Raw genomic sequence first — 16,973 nt, forward strand, 5'->3', positions numbered from 1 at the left:
TAGAAGACGTTTATACTAAACACAATCAAAAGCCTTTGAAATGTCAAGAGCAACTGTTTCACTAAGCAGTCTTATTTTTTCACTGAATTTGTCCACAGATGGGTAACATAAGCCAATATTATTTGCATTGACAGAATCCATACTGGCAATCATTCATCAGATGGAAGGTTTGTAGATAGTTTAAGAGTTGGTGGTTAATAGATTTCTCCATTACTTTAGAAAGAGGAAGTAAGTGCAATGGGACAATAAATGGATGGGAGGGATTTGTCATCCTTTAAATGAACTGGCTGGATATGAGCAAATTTCCAAGAAGGGAAAACACCTGTGGAATAAGAAAGTGAAAAAAAAAAAAAAAAAAAAAAAAGGGTGAGACAGACCAGGAGTAAGTTCAGGAGCACAAGTATTGAGAACAAGTGAAGTAAAACTATAAGGACCTGGGGCTTTCATGGCATCAAGAGTGTTAAAAATTCTTCTGAAATCCTTTTGATGGAAGACCACAAGAGGCATTGAATGGGGTGTAATGGGAATGGTGGGAGGTGGTTTACGAAAATCATCAATCAATACACGAGTTAGAAAAAAAGTAGGATGTTAGCAGGTCAGCTTTATCTCTGGTTGCAATAACAATGGAACCGTCTGGTTTTGACAGAGGTGGGAATAGAGATGAGCAAAAGGTGTGGCCAACAGCTATGAAAAGAGACCAGAATGCTCGAGTACCATTTGGACAAGAACAAGTTTTCTACTCTTAGCCTATTTGAAATCTAGTTTGGGCCAATTAATAACTGCTTTACAGTAGTTAAGAGCGTTGGTGTAGGCAGAAAATGAAATTTAAGATTTGAAAACCAGCCAATTATGATATGCAACATTCTTCTCTTGAACAGCCTTAGCATATTTGTTGGAAACCACAGTTTAGATAAAGGACAAGATTTTAAGATGGAGTACGGAATAAAGGATTTCATCTCTACAAGAATAATTTCACAGACATGATCTGAAAGAAAACGTTGACATCAGAAGATTTAAAACAGTAATTCAACCAAGGAAAAGAAATCTTGCAGATCATACCATTTTGCATTCTTGTAATTCCAAACAACATGAGATTGAGAATGGCAATGAGAGAAAGGCTCCATTGGAAAAGAGACCATTACCAAGTTGTGATCTGAGGTGTCTTGATAATGTACTCAGAAGGGGTGTTTGTGAGAAAAAGATCAACCATGTCGGCTGTGTGGTTAGGATTGTCTGGTATTCTGGTAAGGAAATGAAAAATATGTGCGAGGTCATTAGTAATTGCAAAAGCATCAGTATCTTGACCAGCTGGGTCTGTGTGACTAGAAAACAGAAGACAGCTAGAGTTGTGAGCATTAAAATCGCCAAGGAAAATTATCTCACTATTAGGAAAGGTGGACTGGAGAAAGTCAAGTGTCAAAGAGATGAAGTCAAAGAGTTCAAAGTGATTAGTGGAGTTGGGTGAATGACACAGGTAACAGATGATTTTGACAGAATGTGGTGGAGAAATTTTAAGCGAGAGAAGGTCAAAAAGAGGAGATTCCAAATTACTAAGTCTCTGAGAAGTAATACCAGAGGGCACATAGGCACAAATACCACCTTTGAAGCAAAAGGAATCATGTAGGATAATCAGGACAACTGAGATGAGCAGTAGTTGAATCAACTGATAATTGGCATGTCATGAAGAAATTGGCAAAGGTTTTAAACATGCTAATTAATAAAAAAAACTTTTTACTGTGGAGCAAATTATGTAGTCAAATAAGTTAGCTCTAAATATTTCAATTTTGTTTAGTAAAGTGATAGCTTCTTAAAAATTTATAAATATACAGACATGACTTGCTATATATGATTCACAGTACATGATTATTTCGTATTACTTATATTCCATTAACATCACATATAATTAAAGTACATATCAACACCAAAATAAAAAAACAAATTCAAAACACAGACATTTCAATCAAATAAAAATACCAACCTTCAGATTTTGCAATAAAATATAATTGCTAACCTCTAAATATTTTTATTAAAAACTGTTTTGCTTACTTTTCCGTGGACCTTTATATTTTTGATATTTTTTCTTTTTTTTCATCATGTCGGGACCTGAAAGAAATAATTACATTATTGTACCTTACATTTTTAATGAACGAAAAACCACATGAACATATATGAGATGCAACCAAAAAGTTCATGACTTGATTTTGCATCTGAAATTGCAGCATCACAGTGAGTTGTAACTTGTTGCAACATGTTTGGTGACTCATTTAGACATACTTAATGCATGAATAACCTATTTATCTGCAGTCAATATGAATTAGGGTGCACTGAATAGGTGTTTTATGTGTCTCATTGAATTATAAAATGAATAATTTTTAATAAGAGTGAATTTTCATCAAATTGCTTCAACTTAGGGAAAAGTGCAACAGAAATCCATGAAATTTAAAAAACAACTCCTGGAAAATATACGAAATGCATTATTTAAAGACTTTTCGATGCTTTGCAAAGTTTAAAAAAGGCTGCTTGTTCATCGAAGATGATCTATGCTCTGTCTAGCCTTCAACTTCAAAAACCAATGACTCAATTGCTTGGGTACATGATATGATCAAGATTAATCACTGTTTTAACTAACCACAAAGATGCTAATGACCTAAAATTGACATGTTTTATGGGACATGTCAATTTTAATATAAGATTTTAGAATAGTTGTTGTTGGGTTTTAGGTGCATCAGCAAATCCACAAATCTACACAAGTGTGCATTCACCAGTCAATTTGCATGTTATGTAGCCTGAAAAACTCAATATAACTCATGGGGGGAATTCTGTTCCCTCTGCCAAGATCAGATAACTATAGCCATGAATGAACAGATTTGGGAATGTCATGCATTCCCTTGAGAAGACAGAGTGGTAATCAATGGACACTGCTCTTCGTGGACTAATGTTATTAATGGTGTCCCACAGTGTTTGGTGTTGGGCCCACTGTTGTTTTGTATATTTATCAATGCTATTGATGAAGGTATATCAAACTTAATGTAAAGGTTTGCAGATGATACAAAGGTTGGCAAAGTTGTTAATAATAGTAATGACAGTATGTTGCTGCAATAGGATCTGGAAAAGTTGGGAAGATGAACTGAGAAGTGGCAACTGAAGTTTAACATTGACAAATGCAAAGTAATGTATATGGGTAGCAGTAACCTCAGAGAAATGTACCAACTGGGTAGTTTTTTTTTTTTTTTTTTTGATTTGGTAGTTGTTGGCGCATCGGCTTCTGTGGCCATATTGCACCTCCCAAGGTTTTTGCAGTACTTTGATCCAAGCCCGAGGCGGGAATCGAACCCGCGACCTTTGGGTTGCCGGGCAGGTACTTTACCCACTCGGCTAGCCCGGTCGGCTAACTGGGTAGTGTTACACTCGGGTAGTGGAGAATGAATGAGACCTGGGGGTAATTGCACAGTCAAATATGAAGTTTCCTAAGCAGTGCAGATGTGCTGTCAGAGTAGGTCATGGGGTCTTGTCAATGATATACAGGAATTTTACTAGCAGGGATAAGGAGGAGATTATCCCCTTGTATAAAGAAATGGTGCTTTGTAAAGCAATTTTCCTTGGTGATTTTAATGTTCACAACTCCAGCTGGCTTCCGTTTTCTAGTGACACCGACCCAGCTGGTTGAGATGCTGAGGCTTTTGCAATTACTAATGACCTTCACAGATTGTTCATTTACCTACAACAATACCGGACAGTCCTAACCATACTGTCAACACGCTTAATCTTTTTCTCACAAACAACCCTTCTAAGTACACGGTCGAAGTGAGTGCAATACCAGGACATCCTGGACAATTAGGCACTTCCAACATTATGGCAATACTTCGGGGATGGCCCATACCTGTATTAGCAAGACAATGTGCCATGCAATGCTGCTCGGGTCGTAACAGAGTGGTTTGAGGAAAAGTTGGATTGGCCAGCCCAGAGTCCTGATTTGAATTGTCATGTATGTGCATATCGAGATCACCCAAAGAACAAGACCGAACTGGTGGCTGCATTAAAAGCCGAGTGGAGGAACATATCACCTGACATTTATAAAAAGCTGGTTAAAAGTATGCCACGGAGATTGAAGGCCATCAGCCAACATAAAAGCAAAAGGTTTCAGCACAAAATATTAAATGACACAATAAAAGCTTTTTTTTTTTTTTGTCTAAAGGCAGGTGTCCAGATATTAACGGTAGGGCAGTGTATATATTACACTCCTAACCAGCGTGGGGCCCTACAGTGTGGATAACCTACATCTATGAATGTGTTGTGCAGAATGCCGAATGCATTTACTTGAATGCAGTTTGGTGTACTTTTTTTGTTTTTCGTTTAGTTATTATTCTCTCATAACTACCTTTAAATTCACAATTTGTATTCTCAGAACTCCGTTCAACGTTCTTTCTTAGGATGTTATTTGAATCTCCAAACTGCCTGAGCCATCCCATTTATTCTATATTTCCTTTACTATACTCTTCTTTTTATTTCTCATAAACCGTTAGTTCTATGAACAGGTAGCAAGATACTATATTATTCTTATACCACCATTCCTTTTCAAAGTTTTAGCAACTTTTTCTTGCTACTTTGTATGTTGTATTATTTCTTTTTCTCTTCTTGGTTATATTTATCACAAATTTAACCTCTTGCTTTTATTTATTTATTTTTTTTTTCCACTGCTTGTCTTCTGTCTTATTCTTATCTATAGACATTTCTACTTCACTTTCTTTTAGTTTTAGTGTCAGGTTGACCTAGTCACACTATTAGTTAGGTAAAGTCTTTTACTGTTTTTGTCCATATATTACTCTTGTTCGTTTGTTAAGTCAATCATGAATCTCATGTTGGCATTATACAGTCGTCATCGTCCCAGTATCCTTTCAACCTTTACCTTTTATATTTCAAATTCTTAATCTTATTAAATTATCCCTATTTCATCATTTTTTAATTGCACCTTGCATTGATTTAGAAAGAGGCTTTATGTTGTTGTCATTTTGTGTAATTCTGATGGCTGATTCATAATTGCCAACATTAAGGGTGTGCGATATATGACAATGTATTTATATTTTTTAATTTTATTTATACATTTGTGTATAATTTTAATTTTTTTTATATATACCAATTTCTTTTGGTGCCTTTACTTTTATGTATATATTTCTTCCCTCTACTGAAATTTTTACCCTGTTTTTCTATATTTTTATTTTTTCTTTATTAATACACACACACACACACACACACACACACACACACACACACACACACACACACACACACACACACACACACACACACATATATATATATATATATACCGTATTTCCCCATGTATAAGATGCACCTTAATTTTGGGGCCCAAAATTTGAAAAAAAAAATGTATTACATAAAGTTATTGAACTCAAGTTTTATTCATCATAAAATTCATACAACTCCTCATCACTGTCAAAACTCCCATCCATTAACTTGTCCTCATCTGTGTCTGATGACGAATTACTGTCTTCATATATTGCCTCGTCCTCAGTTCCATCTATGGCATTTGAAATGCCACACTTCTTAAATGACTTGACAACGATCTCAATCTTGATATTATCCCAGGATCTTTTCACCCAGGTACAAACTTCTCCTATAGTTGGTTTCTTCACTCTTCCCGCTGGTGTCAAATTGTCCCCAGAAGACTTCATCCATTGATTCCATTCGTCTCTCATGGCAGCTTTGAAGAGTTTGTTAATGCTGACATCAAGTGGTTGGAGCTGTGATATCAAGCCTCCAGGTATGATAGCAAGTTTTGTTTTTTGCTCTCCAGCAATCTTCTTTGTGTTTTTTGTTATGTGTGCCCTGAACTGATCAAGCACCAATAGGGCAGGTTTGCGTAAGAGCCCACCTGGTCTCCTGCTGCAAACTTTCTCAAACCAGATCCATCCAACCCTTGTCACGAACGTGGACAATCACTCCTTGAGGAATGTCTTCTTTTGGCATTGTTTTGCATTTGAAAATCAGCATAGGAGGCAGCTTGGTTCCGTCGGCACAACAAGCTAGAACAACTGTATAATGGCTCTTTTCATGTCCACTTGTCTTCACAGTTACAGTTTTCACCCCCTTCTTATCAACAGTTCTGTTACTTGGGACATCAAATTGAAGGGGGACTTCGTCCATATTTGAAATCTGTCCCAACTGATGTGTCTGATGTGTCTTCCGACATTGAATGACAAAACGATGAAATTCAAGGACGTCCTGCTCATAGCTTTCAGGCATCTTTTGGGCAAGTCTGGCACATACGCATGCTTAGTCCATTCCGTTTCATGAACCTGAAGCACCAATTGTGTCCTCCTTTGAAATCAGTAATTCTTCTTGCCTCATGCTGAACCATCTTTGAAGACACAGGAATTCCAATTGCCCTTTGTTCTTCAATCCATATCTTAAATTCCCTCTCTAAATCAGGCTATTTTGTTGACTTGCCTCTCATGGCCTTCTTCTGCAGTGGCATTTTCAGTAGGGTTTCTTCTTCCTGTAGCCAGTCTCGGATTGTTTTCTGAGTTGGAGGAGGACCAAACTTACGTTCAGCAGCACGATTTCCATTCACTTTTGCAAACTGGATCACTTTTAACTTGAATTCAGCACTGTACGAAAATCTTTTCTGAGCCATTTCTGGGCAGAACGTGCCAAAACATAACATAATATACTGGTAACAAGTGCGAAACAATAAGCAAGCAGGATTTAAAGAAACACAAGGAAAAAAAAAAAAAAAATATATATATATATATATACAGGGTGATTCACTACTAGTGCGACAAACTTGCAGGAGGTGTAGGGGGGCACAAAGACGAATCGGAATCACATAGCATTGCAGGGTCCGAAATGCCTTCGTCATGCGGTAGAGGACGTTGAACGGGAGGTCGCGTGAACAGCGATCCCGCTGGAAGTCAGCATTTGCGAACCGGTTCCTGAGGCAGTAGGATGGACAAGTATTCAAACGTTGAACTGGCCGACATGCACCTCGCGTATGGAACTGCGGATTTTAACGGGCGCGCCGCTCTGCGCTTGTACCAGGAACGTTTCCTGCACAGGCGTGCTCCTCATCATACGATTTTAATCGTATGATGAGAAGGTTACGCGAGACTGGTTGTTTCACGAGAGGTACCATGAATCGAGAGCGAACGACGAGGAGAATGTCCTACATCTTGCAGAAGGCAATCCGAGTACGAGTACTCGAGCAATAGGCCAACGATTGGGTATTTCCCAATCCACTGTATGGAGGATACTGTCAACAAACCAGAGGAGTTCATACCAACTGCAATGCATTCAATCATTGGAGCCTGCGGTTTATCCACTCCGGAGGACTTTTGCTACTTAGTTTCTTCAACAGAAACGGTTCGCAAATGCTGACTTCCAGCGGGATCGCTGTTCACGTGACCTCCCGTTCAACGTCCTCTACCGCACGACGAAGGCATTTCGGACCCTGCAATGCTATGTGATTCCAATTCGTCTTTGTGCCCCCTACACCTCCTGCAAGTTTGTCGCACTGGTAGTGAATCACTCTGTGTATGTATATGTATATATACACACACATAAAACTTATCGTTGTCTACCCACAATCTAGATGACTTCAACTGGGGCAAACCACCCAGACTGAAGCCAAAAAACAGAGGAGTTCTGTTTCTGTAATGATCGATATTATCAATATCAATATAGATCAATATTGATCATTACAGAAACAGAAAATTCCTTATCATTTTTTGCCTTCAGTCTGGGTGGTTGGCCCCAGTTGAAGTCATTTAGATTGTGGATAGACAACGATAAATTTTATGTGTGTATATATATATATATATATATATATATATATATTTTTTTTTTTTTTTTTTTTTTTTTCCCTTGTGTTTCTTTAAATCTTGCTTGGTATTGTCTGCTTGAATTACCTTCTATATTATTATTTTCAATATTATACAAAATATTTTATATATATATATATATATATATATACACACACACACACACACAGGGTGTTTCAAAATTATTTATACGCACTTTAAAATTTTATATTCAATGAAAAATATATACAAATGTAACTTTGTTTGATACTTTGAAGATAAAAAACAATTTTTTTTACAATAAAACTTTAATTATTCAAAATGCCATCCATCAGCATTAATGTACGAGTGGCATCTATCTTCAACAGATCTGCATACTGAAATACACAAATCAGGTGAAATGTTTTCTGTTTCTTGTTGAATTTTCATCCACAATTCCTCCAATGTTTGTGGTTTGTGAATGTAAATCCAATTTTTCAAGTATCCCCAAGCAAAAAATCTAAAAGGGTGAGATCTGGTGACCTTGGAGGATATTCAAAAGCACTCCCTCAACGACCTATTTAGTGATCATGAAATTCATTGTCAAGATAATTGCATACAGCTATATGATAATGTAGAGGTGCACGATCTTGTTAAAAAAAATACCAATGTATCTGCAAACATGTCTCTGATTTTTGGTATAGCACAATCCCTCAACATATCCAGGTAATTTTTTTCATTAACAGTGCTATTTATCAATAGGGACCAATTATTCCACGTGAAGACAGCCCATTCCCAGTAATGCCTGGTAGATTGATATCTTTCTGTAGAGTGATGTATGAATTTTCAGTGGCCCAATAAACATAATTGTGATGATTTATATGGCCATTCATTTTAAATGTTGCCTCATCTGACTGCACAATTGTAACCTGAAAAGCATGATTTTAGCCTTTTTTTTTTTTTTTTTTTTTTTTAATGTACTGCTCACAAAATTGCAATTGTTGATCCAGATCATCTTCCTGGATTGCATGCACTAATCGAGGTATAAATGACTTAAAGTTTAATTCTTTCATCATTCTAAAAACACTTGTATGATTTAAACCTAGCTCTTGTGAACACTGTCTTGTTGATTTTCTTAGGGGTTGCACAAGATTGTATTTCTTACAGCTTCACAACGTTTTCATTACTTCTTGATGTCCTCTTCGTGCCACATGCTAAGTTATTGATATTCTTGATGTGTTTCAATGCTCTTCAAATTTATCCTGCAAATGAATTGTTAAACGTGTTGGCACTTTTGTTCCATATCGTGATTTCTGTGCACGCTTAACTTCTTCATTGACATTTTCATATTTCCAATACCATTTTATAATTGCTTTTTTTCTTCAAAACTTAATTTTCTTCAAAACTTTTTTTCTTCAAAACTTCAAAGCTTACTCTCCATTTTAGAGGTATCTATAAAATAAAAGAAAAATTAAATTATTGCAAAAAAATTTATTTTTAAGCTACAAAGTGAGTCTAAGAAAATTAAATTGGTGCATATTGTTCATTAAATATAAATTTTTAAAGTGTATACATAATTTTGAAACACCCCGTATGTATGTATGTATGTATGTACGTATGTATATACATATACACCATACAAATAAATTATAATAAGAGTTAAAAATAAAAAATAAAATAATGCCAGCAGTATGGGAAGACAAGATCGAAAATAGTCGAAATTAAACTTAAGAATCAAACCAAACAAGGAGGGAAGAGAAGGGTAACAAGAGTAAAAATATTGCAGCAGAAAATCTCTAAGATAATTTAGAACATCTAATAAATAATAATTCATTAAATTTTGAAAGCCAATTAAAATAGAAATTTAACGGCATCCCCTCTGACAGGCACCAGGTCCAAATTTATGTGAAATAACATCAACAGAGATCCAGATCACTACAGTAAAATAAAACAAAAATAAACCAAAAATAGACTGACCATTACGCCCCATCTCAACAGAGGACCACAAGGCCAATAATGGTCAGGGAATTGCTGCATTTCGATCGCTAGAACAAACATTTTCCATCATGAATCTAAATAAAAATTCTTTACGATCAAGCATCACCGATGCACATTTACAAGCAGTTTTAAGAATCTCAACTACAAAATTAACACCCGAAATTAAAAAAATGTTAAAAGATGTAAAACAGTTCCATTCATTTCATTAAATTCTTGGTTGTTAGAGAATAATTTTTTTTTTTTATGTTATATTTCTTCTTCATGATAACAAATAATATATATATAAAAATAGTATTTTATGTGCGGGCCACCTTCTTTTTGAATTCCTAATGTAGCCCTTCAGCCAAAAAGTTTGCCCAGGCCTGCTCGACATGATGCTTGAAATATAACCATACAAATAAATTAGAATAAGAGTTAAAAATAAAATAATGCCAGCATTATGGCAAGACATATTTTAAGTATCATGTAGAGAAATATGCTTTTTGCTGTACCTTTTTTATTTTTATCATGAAAGATTCAGTTTCCAACTATTTTAAACGTTATTCAAATATATGTATAAGTATATCACATAACAGTAGTGGGTGAATTGCTAACGCTGAGCCTGTGCTGCCATCCATAGTTCATTTTTCGTCTATATAAACTGGTTAAGATTACTTTTGTCAGAAGTGTGGCTTTGCACTGGAGTGCTTGTATTTGTTCTATTTTTAATTTTCGCTGCATTGGGACCACCGCTATTCAAGTCCTCTGCATTGGCGGTTCAATCTGGGGATCGGTGGCAGACTGATCTTTCGATCGACTCACCTTTGCGGCGATTTGTCTAGCGATCAAAATGCAACGATTCCCTGACCGTTATTGGCCTTGTGGTCCTCTGTTGAGATGGGGCGTAATGGTCAGTCTATTTTTGGTTTATTTTTGTTTTATTTTACTGTAGTGATCTGGATCTCTGTTGGTGATATTTCACATAAATTTGGACCGGGTGCCCGTCAGGGGGGGGGTGCCGTTAAATTTCTATTTTAATTGGCTTTCAAAATTTAATGAATTATTATTTATTAGATGTTCTAAATTGTCTTAGAGATTTTCTGCTGCAATATTTTTACTCTTGTTACCCCTCTCTTCCCTCCCTGTTTGGTTTGATTCTTAAGTTTAATTTTGACTATTTTCGCTTTTGTCTTGCCATACTGCTGGCATTATTTTATTTTTAACTCTTATTCTAATTTATTTGTATGGTTATATTTCAACATAATGTAGAGGAATATGCTTTTTGCTGCCTCTGATGTTTGCTGTACCTTTTTATTTTATTTTTAACATGAAAGATTCAGTTTCCAACTATTTTAAACGTTATTCAAATATATATAAAATATTAAGGATAATAGAAAAAGTAAATCAATCAAATAATAATACTTTCAGGGATTTAAGAAAATGCAGAAAAAAAAATATATATCACTTTTTACCCACAATCTAGATGACTTCAACTGGGGCCAACCACCCAGACTGAAGGCAAAAAGCGACATGAGGTTCTCTGTTTCTGTAATAATCAATATATGCTAAGTAATTTAAATCTAAACCAAATATAAATCAAATGTAGTAAATGGAAAGTTAAGAAATTTTAGAAATATTAGAATCAAAAGTAAGAAAATATAAGTAAAATATAAATGTAAGCATATATTAATCATCGTTGACCTGACAGAGAACGTAATTTAATGATTAAAATAAGATTAAATATATAATACACACTAAATACTACATATTTACCGTATCTAGGACATAATGTAATAGTCGTCAAAATAATATGTGGTGCCCCCTATGTGATGGATACGGTAAAAATAAATATAAATAAATAATTAATCAATTAGCTAATCAAATAGCCAATCAAATTTAAGTTAATGCAAAGAGAAACATGCAGATAGTAGAAGAAAAACTAAAGGAGTAGGAATAATAGAACCTGAACTCCACAAAGGCGAAAAATAGTGGTATAGATAAGAAATAGTTTCTCCTACGTCCTCAGATTGCCCTAATAATTTTGGAGAAATAAAAATAAAGAGTGTAGGACAGCTTAAAGACATTACAAGATATAAGTTGTGGCTTGGGTATGCCCCGGATCACAAACCCGTTCCTATAGTAGGACCCTGAGCTGAATTTGCATGTTACCTCAGCGTGAACTTAAGTAAATTTAAATGAATTTAACTATATGTATATATATATATATATAAAAAAAAGATACACTGTAATTTGTAATTTGAAAGATTATTGCAAGAAGAAATTAGCATGTTACAATATAAAACACTATATCCATACGCTCTAAATAAATTTAATCAAAAATATATGATGAATAATTTAAAAGATATTTGTGTTTATAATATGTTTCAAATTGCCAAACTTCATAAATATAATTGCAAAAGAAAATATAGTAAATCCAACACATATAAAAGCAACCGAGAACATTTATGTACATTATATTAGACATTGTTAAATTCAGAATTAATATTTTGAATATTAACAAGCAACCAGAAAACTCTGTTCTCATCTTATACTTTCAAAATAAAATGATGGATGATTTGGATATACATAAAACTATTAATTTACGTAATGACTTGCTGCCTATTAATAACTTACATATTAATATCAGATTTAGATATTCTAAACCATTTGGTCTTAAAGCATTATTAGGAGCATTAGGAGCATTAGCAACTAAGGCCATATTGCTCCGGGATATGCGGTGGTCATTCCCTGACCTTTCCGCATTCTCCGTATTTGGTGGTGACAGGCTCGAACCCCGGTCTAATCAAGAAGCGTGTGCTATGCACTGCTGCTCCTTCCCACCTGGCTACGGAGGCGCCTTCTTAAAGCATGTAACTATAAAATAATAGCTACAAACCTTCACAATATTAACATCGGACAGGATACATGTGTTTGCCACAAACCTTCATTTCATAGATACGTGGATCCTAACCATAACCACATTATAACTGGCAATTTAGATATAATCCCATATCCTGAACTTAGAGATATTTTATTACTGGGTTTTAAATTTCGACCTAATCTACCTATTAATAAATCAACCTTTAAAAAGTTGTTATATCTAGATTTATTAAAATACTGCATAAGATCAGCATACAAATATAACATATAATACCAAATTAATAAATAGGCAGCTCAAAGATATACATGAACATTTTGTAATTACTCCTGTTGACAAAGCTGCTTGCAATTATGCAATCACATGTAAATCATATTATATAGAAATTATAAAAAATGAACTACAGTCTAGCCATACATATAAACACTAACATCTTCTTCTAATATAATAATCAAAAAATTAATTGCATTGCATAAAAAATTAAAGTTAAAGTATAATAACCTAAAATATCCGTTTATATATGGCATACCCAAATTTCATAAATCACCTATTGCTTTCAGATTCATAACATCATGTAGAAATAGTTATGCTAAATTTACAGAAAAAACATTAGAAAAGTTACTTAAAATTATATTAAATAACTTAAATAAAACTATTATAATAAATAATAACTTACCGATTATAAATGCAATAAAAAATAACAATATTCAACAAATACAAACATTTGACTTTAACAGTTTATTTACGAGAATTAATCTTGATAATTTAAAAGTCGTTCTCCAGAAACTATATTTGGAAAATAAAAATGCTATAAAGGTTGATTTAACCTATTGGGATACTCTAACAAATTTATGCATCTTTAATAATTATGTATATGATGGAACAACGTTATATTTGCAAATGACTGGCACCCCTATGGGAAGTCCAGCATCAAGCATAATCGCAAACCTTTATCTATATTATACAGAAAGAGCATTCCAAGATAACCTACTTATATACAGATACGTAGATGATCTATGTGTTTTTAATTGTCCACATTTTGTCCAGGATTACAGTAAATTATATCCAGAAGAACTTGTATTAGAAAAAACTAATAGTTCCGATACTATAGCAAATTACCTGGATTTTCATATAGAAATATTCCATAATAATATAGACGTAAACGTATATAATAAAAGAGACGCATTTAATTTCAATGTAGTCAGCCTTACAAACCAGAGATCTAATATATCAAAATCAGTGCATGCTAATATCATTTTATCACAATGTCTGAGGAATGCTTATATTTGCAATAATAATAATAAAAACTGTTCAGCAAACATAACAGCATTGTACAACAAGTTGATTAATAATAATTTCCCTATCGATTACCTGAAATATCACTTCAGGAAAGCAATAAGCATAATTAATTTCAAAAATTTGTTTTCTGAACTCATTGTTTCAATATAATTGTCATATTTAGTGCCATGTATATATGTACATAGGATACACTTTGCATTCTTGGTGTCTTACGGCATAGAAAACTTGAACCCACTGGCTTGCAAATTACAGTGTATCATTTTTTTTTATATATATAGATATATACATATAGTTAAATTCATTTAAATTTACTTAAGTTCACGCTAAGGTAACATGCAAATTCAGCTCAGGGTCCTACTATAGGAAAGGGTTTGCGATCCCCGGCATACCCGAGCCATAACTTATATCTTGTACAGTAAACCCCCGCTATTCGCGGTATATGTATTCGCGGTTTCGCGATCGCCAATTTAATATAAAATGAAACCTAAAAAAAATGTGAATTTTAAAGCGCCGTGAATATTTTCCGCCATAAAAAACATGTGGCTAAAATTATCTTTCCCGGTCAAAACAGCGCTCAGTGGGTGGGGGGAGAGGGGTGACAAAATCGCGAGCGTGGATGTTTCTCGCTAATCCTTGTTCAGTATGTGTTATGCGTTTGTCATGGAAGGTTTGGTCGTTTGCTTTTAATTTATATGCTTATAAATTGAATAAATTTATGAATTTATAAATTGATATGCTTACAAAAATGATAAATCTACCGTTTTGCAGTGTAAAACAGACTTTTTCGAGTGTGTTAACGGAAGAAAGTGACTATTGTGGACAAGTTCTTTCTAATCCCTACAAAAATATGGCTACGAATAAAAAGAGAAATGTGAAAATATCAAAGAAGGTGATGACATTGGCGAATAAAATTGAGTTATTAGACAAACTTTCTAATGGTGAAAGTGTCTCCTCAGTGGCAAAACATTATAAAATCAATGAGTTAACGGTACGATCAATCAAGAAATCAGAAGAAAAAATCTGCCGTAGTGTCCGTGAAAACGCGCTAATTGCTTCAAAAATTTGCTCTGTAACTCGTGATGTTAAATTAGAAAAAATGGAAAAAGCTTTAAATCTGTGGATAGAAGACCGAACTCAAAATAAAATTCTGTTAAGTTCACTCATCATTCGCAAAAAGGCAAAACTCCTTTATCAACACTTTAGCAAAACTGGTGATAGCATTGGCGGGATAAGTTTTTTAGCTAGCAAAGGCGCTGGTTTGAAAGATTTGTTTGAAATTTCTAATAAATATTACATTTAATATTAAATTGTTTCTTATTTTCATTTCGATGCCATATGTTTGCATTTCACTATGTACTGTCTATGTACATAGTCATATTATGAAGGTACATATAATACATACGTAGACAAAATTTTAGACTAGTTTTTCTTATATATTTCATACTTTGGAACGGATCCCCTTTATTACTATGGGAGCCATAACTCAGTATTCGCGTTTTCGGGATTCGCGACATTTCTCAGGAACGTAACCCCCGCGAATAGCGGGGGTTTACTGTAATGTCTTTAAGCTGTCCTACACTCTTTATTTTTATTTCTCCGAAATTATTAGGGCAATCCGAGGTCGTAGGAAAAACTATTTCTTATCTATACCACTATTTTTCGCCTTTGTGGAGTTCAGGTTCTATCATTCCTACTCCTTTAGTTTTTCTTCTTACTATCTGCATGTTTCTCTTTGCGTTAACTTAAATTTGATTGGTTATTTGATTAGCTAATTGATTAATTATTTATTTATATTTATTTTTACCATCATATAGGGGGCACCACATATTATTTTGACGACTATTACATTATGTAATGGTCGTCACCACTCAGCAGCCTTGAATACTGCGTACAGGTCTAGAGGCCTCATTTTAGGAAGGATGTAGATTTACTTGAGCGTGTACAGAGAAGGGCAACAAGATTGGTGAGGGAAATGAAGGGATCCTCTTACCAAGAGAGGCTTAAGTTCTGCAAATTGCAGTGGCTGGAGACTAGGCACCTGCGCGGTGATCTGATTGAGGTGTATAAGGCCTTGAATGGGTTGAGCACGATGAATTCTGATGGGATCCTTCCACTTTTCAGATTACGAACCTAAGGGGGCATAAATTCAAATTAAGAAAGGACAGATGTAGAATAGATGTGCGGAAATTTGCCTTTAGCCAGCGGGTGGTTAATTACTGGAACAAACTTCCATCTGTCGTGGAAGTTGATAGGTTGAATAAATTTAAGGAGGAACTGGACAGGCATTTGGAGGGAATGGTGTGATTTTTTTTTTTTTTTTTTTGGCTCATGCTGCATAAGCTCATACACTTGCTTTCTTGCATCACATGCCACTACTACTACTATGTCCTAGATAGGTAAATATGTAGTATTTAGTGTGTATTATATATTTAATCTTATTTTAATCATTAAATTACGTTCTCTGTCGGGTTAACGATGATTAATACAGCAGGCCCCCGTTATAACGCGGTTCGCTTTACGCTGATTCGCAGCGCCTCTGTAGCCAGGTGGGAAGAAGCAGCAGTGTGTAACGCACGCTTCTTGATTAGACCGGGGTTCGATCCCGTCACCACCAAATACGGGGATGCGGAAAGATCAGGGAATGATCACCGCATATTCCCGGAGCAATATGGCCTTAGTTGCTAATGCTCCTAAAAACCAAATAACAAACAAACAAACAAACGCTGATTCGCTATAACGCTGTTCTTATATTACAACCCGTATCTGACTATAACGCTGTCACAGATCACTATAACGCTCTTTTACAGATTACATTTTTCACATATTTAACGAAATCGTTTCATTTGATGGAGTCGATAGCTTGAAAATGAATAGCAAAACAGCATTAAAACGTTTCCCACGCCGACTTGAGCAATTTTCCCACGCTCAGTGAAATTTTCTTTCACGCTAATTTAAGTACAGTCACTTGTAACGTAGTTCCGAGATCAACATTTTAAAAAATGATCAAATATATTGCTTGTAAT

The 16,973-nt window shown here is 34.7% G+C and overlaps 1 protein-coding gene across 5 annotated transcripts in view; it reads right to left on the bottom strand.

Annotated features, from left to right (window-relative positions):
• LOC150089212 (MBT domain-containing protein 1-like) overlaps positions 1 to 16,973 on the bottom strand; it is a 406,745-nt gene that overhangs the window by 81,180 nt on the left and 308,592 nt on the right. For all 5 annotated transcript variants that reach the window (XM_090388417.1, XM_090388411.1, XM_090388400.1 and 2 more), the window contains exon 16: positions 2,047 to 2,103. In XM_090388417.1, coding sequence (XP_090244543.1) covers positions 2,047 to 2,103 — 57 coding nt within the window. The remainder of the gene's footprint in view (positions 1 to 2,046; positions 2,104 to 16,973) is intronic.

The sequence above is a fragment of the Mastigoproctus giganteus genome, chromosome 2 (genome assembly GCF_048544385.1).
Source record: "Mastigoproctus giganteus isolate SK-2022 chromosome 2, ASM4854438v1, whole genome shotgun sequence".
Taxonomy (NCBI): Eukaryota; Metazoa; Arthropoda; class Arachnida; order Uropygi; family Thelyphonidae; genus Mastigoproctus; species Mastigoproctus giganteus.